The sequence below is a fragment of the Microtus oregoni genome, unplaced genomic scaffold, assembly GCF_018167655.1.
Source record: "Microtus oregoni isolate MIOR12 unplaced genomic scaffold, Mior012 000041F_ref0000270, whole genome shotgun sequence".
Taxonomy (NCBI): domain Eukaryota; kingdom Metazoa; phylum Chordata; class Mammalia; order Rodentia; family Cricetidae; genus Microtus; species Microtus oregoni.
In genome coordinates this window covers 16,597,049-16,608,592 of record NW_024543208.1, presented here as the reverse complement: position 1 = coordinate 16,608,592, position 11,544 = coordinate 16,597,049, and the positions used below count along the sequence as shown (strand labels likewise).

At 43.8% G+C, this 11,544-nt stretch overlaps 1 protein-coding gene and 1 long non-coding RNA gene across 2 annotated transcripts; both read right to left on the bottom strand.

Moving 5' to 3' along the window:
• Positions 1-2,659: 2,659 nt before the first annotated feature.
• LOC121433848 lies at positions 2,660-9,029 on the bottom strand. Its single transcript, XR_005972368.1, has 3 exons — positions 8,991-9,029; positions 7,147-7,226; positions 2,660-2,691 (listed from the first exon to the last, which is right to left on the bottom strand). It is a non-coding gene; the product is annotated as an uncharacterized LOC121433848 (long non-coding RNA).
• Positions 7,560-8,631, bottom strand: LOC121433847 (protein SGT1 homolog). The gene has a single exon (XM_041632504.1). The coding sequence runs from the start codon at positions 8,584-8,586 to the stop codon at positions 7,576-7,578; it is 1,011 nt and encodes a 336-aa protein (XP_041488438.1). The 5' UTR covers positions 8,587-8,631; the 3' UTR covers positions 7,560-7,575.
• Positions 9,030-11,544: the final 2,515 nt, after the last annotated feature.

Sequence of the window (11,544 nt, the reverse complement as noted above, 5' to 3'; positions counted from 1 at the left end):
AAATACACAACCAAAAATAAAGGTTAACAGAATCCTGCAAGGAGAAAATGAAAGCATCGGAGATGACCGAATGCTATGAATCATGTAATTCACGAGTTTCTGAAAACACATGATCCATATATGAAGAATACACTGAATATGTGCAAATACCAACCGAGAATGCCACACCCGTTTGCAAACTCTAATAAATGAGTAGATGTGGAAGTAAGCGAGAGAGTGAGGTAAGGCAGGAAGCGACCAGCTGATAGAAGATTGCTACTGATTGTCTTACAAGAGGCATTTGCTGTGGATATCCGTTGGCTGGTAATGATTTGTTAAGATAATAATACCGAGGTGACTCACTCCTACCTTCACGGCTTGTTCTGACTGTGCCTGGTGAAGTTGGGCTTGTAAATTGATAATCACTTTCTCCTTCTCCTTGACTTGTTTTAGTTCTTTCAGCTCCTCTGAGTTCTTATAATGCTGAAAATTGCAACAGATTGAAGTCACTTACTTAAGAGTTACAATCAATATATATTTTATCTTTTACACTGTTTGCCTTTTAGAGACATTTAATTACAGCTTCATTAAAGTGATAGAAGCACTCAGGAGCAAGAAGCAGGAAGATCTCTCTTAGAAGCCATCCTGGTTTAGAGTCCCAGAACAGTCAGACCCTGAATCAAACAAACAAACAAAAACAAATAAAACCAACCAACCAACCACCACAACAAAATCAAACAGCAACGACAGAATCAAGAAAAAAATTAACACAAAGGGATAAATTTTGGGCTGGGAAGATAGCTGAGTTTAAGAAAGCTTGTCCTAGAAAAATGGTGACTAGGGTTTGGATCCTAGAAGCCACAAATACCTGTTACTCCATTTTCAAAAGATCTGACACACCCTCATCTTGTCTCTGATACTCTTTTCTGTTGCTGTCCTCCATGTCCCCAGGCACACACATGCACACATGCACGCTGCACTAAGCACACCATGGCACACCGTGGTTACAGGGCTGCTGTGACTGACAGCTGGAGCGGACTGGGACGGCTGGACACCATTTATTGAACACGGAAAGGAAATGATGATATAAGATGCTGGCATGTTTAAGGCCTGAGGGCAAAGTAGTAAGCCTGAGTGAAATGCAGAGTATAAAATGGAAAAAATAAAAAAATCTAACAACATGACTCATGGAAAGTCTGAAAGCTTCAACATGAAAAGGAAAAGGTTAGTGCCTGCCACCACAGCCAGGGGAAGAGAGTTGCCATAGGAACCATAGAGGATGAAAAGAATTCAAACAAAGAAATTACTTGCCTTTAAAACCAACTTTGAGATGTTAAACAACCCTATTAGATTCCCCTCCTTTTCGTGGCCCTGCTGTAGGAGGGGCTAAACCTAGGGCCTTATCCACACTGCATAGGTGCTCTTCTCCTGAGCCACATCCCCAGTGCAGTCAAGGGACAGCAATGTCCCTGAAAGGCAAGGCTAAGCAGGGCACTGGGAGGTAACAAGTGCCCTCAAGGGCTGTGGCTCAGAACTTGAAAAACTCCCCTCAGAAGGAACACTTCTGATAATATAATACAGGGGGCAGGGGGAGTCGAGGCTGACTTACAACCACTGTGAGCCACAGGGGCACAGCAGCATCAGGGCAAACTGCACACGCCCCCAATACCTGACGGTTCCTGTTCTCTACAGCGATACCCATGTGTGGTTAGGACCCAACACTCAGAAGGCAGAGGCTGAGAGATCAGGAGTCCAAGGTCATTCTTTGGCTAGCTACAGGGCAAGTTGGAGACCAGCCTGGAATACACGAGACCCTGTCTCAAACAAATTAAATTAAATTAAAATAATTTATCAAAAATTATTTAAACAAAACAAAAGCCCTCAACTCTTTGGCTTGCCACTTGTCTTTGAAAAAGTTCATGGACATCTTTTGAATCCTCAAGGGTTGGAAAATACAATGGAAACTACAAGAAAGGCAGACAAATTTACAGAAATAAACAGAGGTTTATAAACAAATACAGTGTTCCAGTCCAATTTACTCTTTACACTTTTCCCGTGGAACAAGAGTTATGTCCCTAAGGAGGAGGAAAGGGAGGATAGGGAGGAGGAAGGGGAGAAGGAAGATGTTAACAATAACTTTTTTGTATCTCCCTCTCTCTCTCTCTCTCTCTCTCTTTTTTTTTTTTTTTTTTTTTTTTTTTTTTTTTTGATTTTTGAGACAAGGTTTCCTCCGTAGCTTTTGGCTCCTGTCCTGGAACCAGCTCTAGTAGACCAGGCCGGCCTTGAACTCACAGAGATCCGCTTGCCTCTGCCTTTCCAGTGCTGGGTTTAAAGGCGTGCGCCACAACCGCCGGTTAACAATAACTTCTTAAGACAGTTTGATAGTAAACTGTCTAAGTAGATAGCGGAGACCCATCTTTCCCGGCTCATCTACACTTGGTTTCTTTCCCCACAGCTCTCGGACTAACAGGATCATTTACAGAGTGGCAGTGGTTTTCTTAAACATCACTTCTACTGCACGAGGGAGGCTGCTCACATCCCTCTAGCTTAAGTTATTCTCCTCAGAAGAACACACAACGGAGGTCTTGTTACTCTGGATCTGGACAAAGTTACTCACAGCTTTCAAACGATCTTTCATATTTTGTTCGGCATTATAGCCCGACAATTCATGTAAAACTGCATTTCCTAAATCATAAAATAGGCTCAGCATCTCTGCAAGAGAAATAGAAAGAAAGCGCAACAATCAGTAAAAACAGATACAGGCTGCTGGAGAGTAAGTAAAGCAGATGGGTGCAGCTAGACGTTAGTACCCATATCATCTGTGTGAGAGAAGGGACTGTCACTGGCTTCTGGGTGCAGCCAGCTGTGTGCCACACCCTGTCCTGCTCAGGTGCCTTATTGCACGCACCATCACTAGGATCAGTTTGAATAATAAAATGCAAGAACACAATCTTTAAATGCAAGGACATCATTGTCAAGGATGTCTTAAGGGCTGCCTTTTAATACCCTATGTTTTTTCATTGATAAACAAAAATCTTAAGTTTTCCTTCTCCCACATTGATCCTTTTCTGATTTTCGATAAAACCCCAAGACTCATCAAAATTTCCCTTCTCATGTGTTCCCGAAGCCCGTTCTTTCATGTAGTTTCCCTGACAAACCATGTGGTGTCAGTGGAGAGTCACTATTCAATGTGGAGTATAGACATTTACAGTAGTAAATGACTGAAATCAGTATCCGCTTGTTCTGAGCAGAATTAGAAAACAAAAGGCTACACAAGCAGAGAGCAGGAGACAAAGTCCAGAGCAGAAATCAGTGAACAGAAAATTAAACCCATAAAGAAAAGGCTGTGCTCAGAAAAGCTACACCCCCAAAGCCCCTATGCTGAGGATTCAGGGCCTGCGCATGCTGTGTAGACACTCAACTGCTAATCCACACCCCAACCATTGAAGATTAATTTTAATAAAGGAAATGAACACCATCAGTAATCTTCCATAGAGATCTGTATAAATCTTCTAAAGAAATTCATACTAGAATATAACTTATCAGATGATCATTCTGTCTTTAAATTTTACATGCCGCTCTTGGGAATAAGCAAACAACCAACTGATGGACTCAGAAGATGGCAATAAACAGGGAAGAAGGAACATGTGTGTGCTTCTTAGATCCCCAGATAAGAGCAAAGCAAGTAGAGGAACAGCAAAGACCTGTGGGCAACCTGAGCAGAACAAACAGCGCCCCCCAACAATAGAAAAGTCGTCCCTGCACAATCAAGTTTCCTATCAACCCCCAGGTTAACGTAGCAACAGTCAAAATCAACGACCACCACCAAATCTGGCTTCAGCAGTGTCCGTTCAAGAGGAAGCAGATGGTAGCCACGGGTGTGCAACAAACCAAGCAAAGGGCAGAGCCAATTGGCGTTTGTTAACTAATCAGTGTGTCGAGCACACTGATGAGGGAATGGCTCACAGATTGCCAGGTCTGGCAGCACACTTGGAATCCTAGAACCAAAAATGTGAAGGCAAGACCTCGAGACTCCCTGGACAGCCATCCTCACTTATCTGACCAGCACAGGTCCCAGGGAGACCCTGTCTCAAAAGGGCAAGGGTGGAGGATTCCTAAGGGCACCCAGGGCTGACCTCTAGCCTGCACGCACACACGCACGCACATACACACACAAACATGAACGCACGCACGAGTGTGCACTACCTTCCCATAAAATTATTCAGAAAAAAAGAAAACAACTATTCTAACATTTTCAGGCCCTGATCAAGGTATCTAGATACCGATCAGTCAATAGCTGATAAAGTAAAGTCCAGACATTATGAACTTCCCAAAGAAAGAAGATAACCACCTTCTAGAGTCTTGTCAAAGCATGGAAACTCAGGCCACCCATCCTGCTACATCTGCAGGAAACGCAGAGGACAGAGGAACACACTGAACCACATAACCCATGTGCACTCCTGCGGAATGTCCAACTCCACAGCCGCAGGACCCATGTCTCTCAACACACAGTTGTAAGCAAAAGATGGAAGACGTAGCAAGTGAAAAGGGCAAGATTCCCAAAAGGATAATAAAACTAAAAGGAAAGCATAAAGAAGGGCTTCTAGAATGGACAACCAAGTTATATCTGTTACAGTAACTATATGTTTTATAGTGTGCCTTTCTATACCTGTGTTTTATCAATGAGAAGTGGTTTTGTAAAGAAAAATGAACAGAAACTGTTAAATAATTATGTTTAGAGACACCCATAGGAAACTTAAGTTCTTATTTTTATTGACACATATCTGTACAGTCCATAAGGTATATGATGTTGAGATTCAGGCATATAGTGTGTGGTTTTCCACTGAGGGTGATTAGCATATTTATAAAGGAGTCTCTAGACTCAAAGCCAGGCTTTGTCACACACCCCACCTAGAAACACGCAGGACTGGCCGGCTCGCCCACCTCTGAGCCTCTCCCAAGGAGAAAGGACCCTGCTGGCCACCAGGCCACCAGGGTGTCTAAATGCTCCTGGGCCTCATAGGGCTGCAGCAACTGGGCTGCCACCTAGGATGGGCAGGTGACAGAGGCGGAGCCCCGAGGGGCGGGGCGGCCGGCTGAGCTCCAGTGTCCCCTGGCCAGCGGTGCGGTGCACTGTGGGCTTATGCGGGGCTCCCAGCGAGGCCTGCCCACCACACTCACCTGCAGGTGGGAGCCACCGGCAAAGCCGGGCTCCCCCCGCTCGACCTAAGCCAAGTCAACTCAGGAATCCCGCTCGACCTAAGCCACGTCAACTCTGGAATCCCAAACTCAGCGCCTCCGCCTCCGCGTCCCTGAAGCACGACCACTCTCCTTGGGTCGGAAGACGAGACTGAGGCTTCTGCCTTTGGAACTGCGAACGCGCCATTACCCTGGCGACCAGGCAGGCCTTGTTTGTTACCTATCGCGTCACAATGACAGACACCAATTGATGCCCTACAACCTTCCACTTCCACAAAGACACAACCAAGGGGTTCTAAGGGGGAGAGGCATGGCAGATGATTATGTGTTGGGGTGTGACCCAGGAGAAGATCCAAGAAGGCGGGGCTATGGAGAGAGGATGGGTATTCTGCAAACATCAGGTGTTTGCTGCATAGTTTGGGAGTTCAGGTTTACCCTAATTTCTTACCTACTGCTGTTTGTGCTAGAGACTATGGGCCAGGCTTTTGAGGAGATTTTGGACTAGGGGCACCAGCTGCTAGTATTGGGTTCTGTGTGAGAACCCACCCGGAGTAGAGCCTGAAACTTGGTTTAGTATGGCTTTTTAACTTTGCGATGAAAAAATGAGAACCAGAGACAAGGCTAGTAAAAGACAACAGCAATTTAGCAAGGGTCGGACTACAACCTGACCTCACAAGGCATCCTTTGTTGGGATCGCTCAGGATGTGATCTAAGAGACAGTGAAGAGTTGGAAAGTGGTGCTTCAGCTGGGATAAGCAGACAGAGATCAAAGGGCTCAGGCTCTGGGAAGAGTCAGTGAGGAGCTCCAACAAGAGACAGAGAGCACTCATCAAGTGCTCCTTCCCCCCAAAAGGCCGGCCGGCAGAGGGTGCAGAAATCTAGCCAACTCCTAATGATTTCAGACATTCTTCGTAAGAATGTTACTATGAATTTATGGAATCTCGTTGTACACCAAGCACTCAGCTAGCCCACTGTATTTGCAATCTCATCCTAATGACCACACAATCCCGAGGCTCAAATAGTAGCTCGGTGAGGCATCTCTCAGCTGCTTATTTAAAGTTGTGTATTTACTATATCTATTTTGCCACCTAACGTAACTATCTTATTGCCTTATCACACTTTATTATAAGAAGTCTCGCCGGGCGGTGATGGCGCACGCCTTTAATCCCAGCACTCGGGAGGCAGAGGCAGGTGGATCTCTGTGAGTTCGAGACCAGCCTGGTCTACAAGAGCTAGTTCCAGGACAGGCTCCAAAACCACAGAGAAACCCTGTCTCGAAAAACCAAAAAAAAAAAAAAAAAAAAGAAGTCTCTTTTGATCTCAGTTGTATGTCCACGTCCCAGAATAATATACAGGGGGTACTAAATGTCCCTTGAAGCAGTATTATGTGTAATATCTTTAATTTAAATGCAATATAATAAACTTAAATTATTTAGCTTATAAAATAGGTTTATAAAAAATAAAATCCCGAAGGTGCAAATTAGGAAAGACTATTGGCAGACTCTTAATGACTTCCAAAGATTGCTAGGGGACATTTTCCTTCTATGGCACACTATTGGAATAAAACCTGATGATCTGATTAATTTAAACAAAACCTTGGTGACAATGACTTAAACAGACCCAGGGTATTGTCAACTGGAAGAGAGAATTGGCTTTGATTGAAGAGAAATTACAGAAGGCACATGTGGATCATGTAGATCTGAGTCTTAACTGCATTTTGGTCATGTTACCCCCCCTAACATTCCACTACAGGAATTTTAATGTAGAGAGAAGATATTATCTCAGAATGAATCTTTTACCACATAAACTGAGTATAAAATCAAAAATTTATGTGAAAAGGGTCTCAGTTATGTGGAAGGACGCTTAAAAGAAATCCCACACTAGCTCAGAACTAACAAATAGATGGTTATTTATTTAGGGGTCGACACACAAATCAGAATCCTCTGCTGGAACAGACATCTTCCTTACCTTTAGGACTCCACAGATTTCAGTGCTGTTCGCAATAGGGACCCTCCAGTTGCCTCGGTCCTAGTGTCCTCTTGCAGCAACTGAAAAGTAACTAAGACAGTGAGCAGAACAGCCTTACTGGAAGAAGTGTGTCACTGGGGCAGGCTTCGAGATTAAAATCCTCCTGACAGTCCCCACTAGTTCTCTCAGCTTCATGATTATGGTTTAAGATATGAGCTCTCAGCTTCCTGTACCCACCATTATATATCCTAACCTTGTGGAACCCTAAGTCCAAATAAACTCTTTCTTCTATCAGTCGCTTTGGTCTTGGCGTTTAATCATAGCAACAGGAAAGGAACTAAGATAGCATTTTTTTAGTTAATTTTTTAAAACTTAATTAACATTTTTTTCCATTTATTTTATTTTTTTTGTGATAGCAAACTGATTTATTTAGTACTGTTTCCATTCCATATCATCAGGGGGGTTGATTTCAACTTTTCTTTTACCTACATCAGACCAGTTGGTGCTCAAGACTGTACCACCAGACTCCATAAATGATTTGTTCATGGCGCGTTTCACTTCATCAGAACCATCTGAGTAGATTTGCTGAAACAGCTTGTTTAAAGCTGCATCGCCCTCCAGCTTCTCGTTCTTCTCTTCCTCTTTGATCTCACCCACCAGTTTATCCCAGTTCCTGGTATAATGAGATGATGACGGGTACAGGTTCCTCACATCTGCTGTGAACTGCTTTAGTGTAGGCTCATCTCCGTGCCCTTCTAGCTTTTCCCATCTCACAGCCTCTGGCTTTTTCATTTTAATTTCAATCTTTGTTGAAAGCACTTTAAACGTGCTCTGCTCCGGTATTACAGGGTGAAGCAACCTCAGCTTCAAATTGTAGTCTTCTCCAGAAGGAAGTTTTACCAAAGCAGATAACTCTTTTTCTGAAAATTCCACATTTACATCATTCTTCTGAATATTCTTGATCATAAGTGTAATGATTACTTGAGATTCCGTTTGATACCAGTCATACTTGATTTTCGACTGAGTTCTCTGAGATGCAGACACTTCAGATTCTGATCCATTCTGAGTCTCCTGGCACCTTTTAATCCAGATAGCAAAGTTTGCATCTGTACTGTCTAATTTCTGTCCTTCTGCAAAAGTGTCTAAAGCAGAAGCATAGTCCTTTTCATGGTATTCACACATCCCTTTCCTAAGGATAGCAGTAGGATTGTTAGGATTGAGTTCAAGAGACTTCTTTACATCAGCAATACCATCACGATATTTCCCAAGAAGAATGTGACAATAAGCTCTCTGACAGTAATACTGTGCATCGTCTGGATTCTGTTCCAAAGCCTTAGTCAGCTCCTCTAACGCCGCCTGGGGGTCCTCGTCGATCAGAGCATCTGAGAAGCTCTTGAAAAACCGCTGGGACGTTGCAGATCCTGCTGCAGCTGCCGCCATCCCTAAGAACCACTAAAGCTTAGGCCCCAGCGTTTTCTACCTTGGTTACCAGCTCTGCCCTCCATTTATTTTACATATCAATTACAGTTTTCCCTCCCTCCGCTCCTTCTGTCCTGTGCATCAAGTCCCTTCCTCCTCCCATCCCCCCTTCCCCATCCACTCCTCCTCTGCCTCCATTCAGAAAAGTGCAGGCCCCCATGGGCTTGAACAAAGCAGGGCACATCGAGTTGAGGCAGGACTGAGCTCCTCCATCTGCATCAAGGCTGGTTGAAGAAATCCAGCATGGGAAACAGATTCCCAAAAGCCATCTAAGCATCAAGGACAGGTCCTGGTCTCACTGCTAGGAGCTTTACAAATAGACCAAGGAACTAGGACATTTAGGGGTCTAGAGCTTGAGTTCTTACCTTACTTTTATGCTGCGGGAAGAAGGCAGTGAGGCACAGTCATCTTCCCTGATGAAGAGAGCCTGCACAAAATCAGAGGGTCAGATTTCCCTGAAGGGAGCTGACATAGGAAACTTACTCTGAAAGTACATCATCAGAGAGAGTCTATACCTCACATATCCGTGGGGTCAGCCCAACAGAAGCCTGGATGACAGAAAAAGAAAAACATTACTGTTCACTCTGGGCAATGCCCCTGCCCTCCTCTTACCCCCAAACACCCGGGACCCTGGACCCCCCAAACACAGAGGAGGGGTGTGTGGGCTTAGTGCTAGCTAGCCACTATAGAAGGACATATAAAACTTGAGGCTGGCACTATCAAAAGACACAGATGAGAGGCAGATTATTACCATAAGATAGATAGGAGAAGCTGGCAAACTTAGACATGTGCTTTCCTGCAATGAACTTTATCATTTTCCACCACTAATGTGGTCTCTTCTAGATCCCTACTGTGTCTAGATCCCTAGATACAGAAGCACACACAAACACCCTCTGCAAAACTGCAAAAATCCAAAGAAGTAGGTATTTCCTCTATCTCATAACCAGAGGCTTAAGGTTTTATCCCCTTTGACCTAGTAGGATTTTTTTTATTAATTTCAAATGTCTGAAACCACACTAACCACAGACAAAGGGAACAGTGAGCTGTACCCAGAGAAGTGGGCTATTTTTTCAGATTGTTTCTATACAATGTTATTTGTCAACCAGTGCCCAGGTCATCTCACTAGCATACTTCTATATCTTCTATGTTTGTTTGTTTGTTTTGTTTTGTTTTTTCGAGACAGGGTTTCTGGACTCTGTCCTGGAACTAGTTCTTGTAGACCAGGCTAGCCTCAAATTCACATAGATCCACTTGTCTCCACCTTCAGAGTGCTGGGATTAAAGGCTTGCACCACCACTGCCTGGCTAGAAAGGGTATTCTTTTTTTTTTTTTTTTTTTTTTTTTTAGTTGTTGCAAAACAAAAAAATCCCATTTCCCTCCCCCTCCTCGCACACATTACCCCTTCCCCCACTCCCCTCCCCCTCTCCCCACTCCTCTTTCCCTCCCAACACTCCATTCCCCCTCCCTCTCGAGAATGAAGAGCAGTCTAGATTCCCTGCCCTGCAGGAAGTTCAAGGTCCTCCCACTTCTATCCAGGACCAGGAAGGTGAGCATCCAAACAGGCTAGGCTCCCACAAAGCCAGTTCACATATTAGGATCGAAACCTAGTGCCATCGTCCTTGGCTTCTCATCAGCCTTCATTGTCCGCCACGTTCAGAAAATCCGGTTTCATCCTATGCTTACTCAGTCCCAGTCCCGCTGGCCTTGGTGAGCTCCCAATAGATCAGTTCCACTGTCACAGTGGGTGGGTGCACCCCTCGTGGTCCTGACTAAGGGTATTCTTAAGGAATGCTATCCCCTTAATTTTATTTTTATTGCTGTTGTCTGTTTTGAGACAGAGTCTCAGTGTGTATCCCTGGATGGCCTGGAACTCAAAGATTTGCCTTGCCTCTACTACCTTCAAAGATTAAAGGGATTAAAGGCATGTACCACCATACCTGGCATTATCCCCTCAATTTTCTGTGATTAAAAACAACTTGCATTATACTCTACATTTTTAAAAGCCCCCAGCAAAGCTACATCTCTTGCTTTCTTCTAATACACATAGCTTTGAAAGCTGAACACGGCATTCTTATCTCTGTATAGCACTAAAATGCAGTCCAGGTTTAACCCCAGTCAAATTGTGAAGCTTTATGTGATGAACCTGGAAGTAATACATATGTCCAGTGGGACCAACAAGGACTCATTGTCAAAGGGAATCATGAAAGTCTAGTTTTTCAAAGTTTCACAAAGAGAGACTAATTATACAAACTTTACTGTTCAGGTAAACTAGTGAAATGCCATTGTTAAGTATAGGAGAGGGTCACACGCATGCCTTTAATCCCTTTAATATTGATTATGGAGGTCATGCTCCATATCACAGTGGTAAGGACAATGTAAGATACAGGTTTGTTGTGACATTAGGAAGATAGTTCATTCCAGTGCTAACACTTACTGGAGTCCCCAGCATGGTATATGTCTTCCCAGAGCCCGTCTGCCCATAGGCAAAGAGGCATATGTTGTAACCTTGGGCAGCTCCAGACAGTACTTCAGTACCCAAGTCCTGGAACACCTGTAACAACAAAAGTAGAAAGCTTATTGATCCATCTTCCCACAGCACATTTAAAAAATACATTAAACCTAAAAAAAAATAAAATTAAAATATTGGGTCTAGAGAGATAGCTCAGCGGTTAAGAGCACTGGACCTCAGGTTCAATTTCCAGTACCCACATGGCAGCTCACACCTGAACTAGTCATTCATAAGAATCACTTCAGCTTCACAAGAAAAGATTTTAAGGGAAAATTCAAATTGCTCAAATATTCTTAGGTACCTACTGAGTACTAGCCTCATTTTTTGTTTGTTTTAAAATACGTTTCCTAGTCCTTTTTGTTTTCTTTTTTTCCCCAAGGCAGGGTTTCACTGTGTAGCTCTGGCTGTCT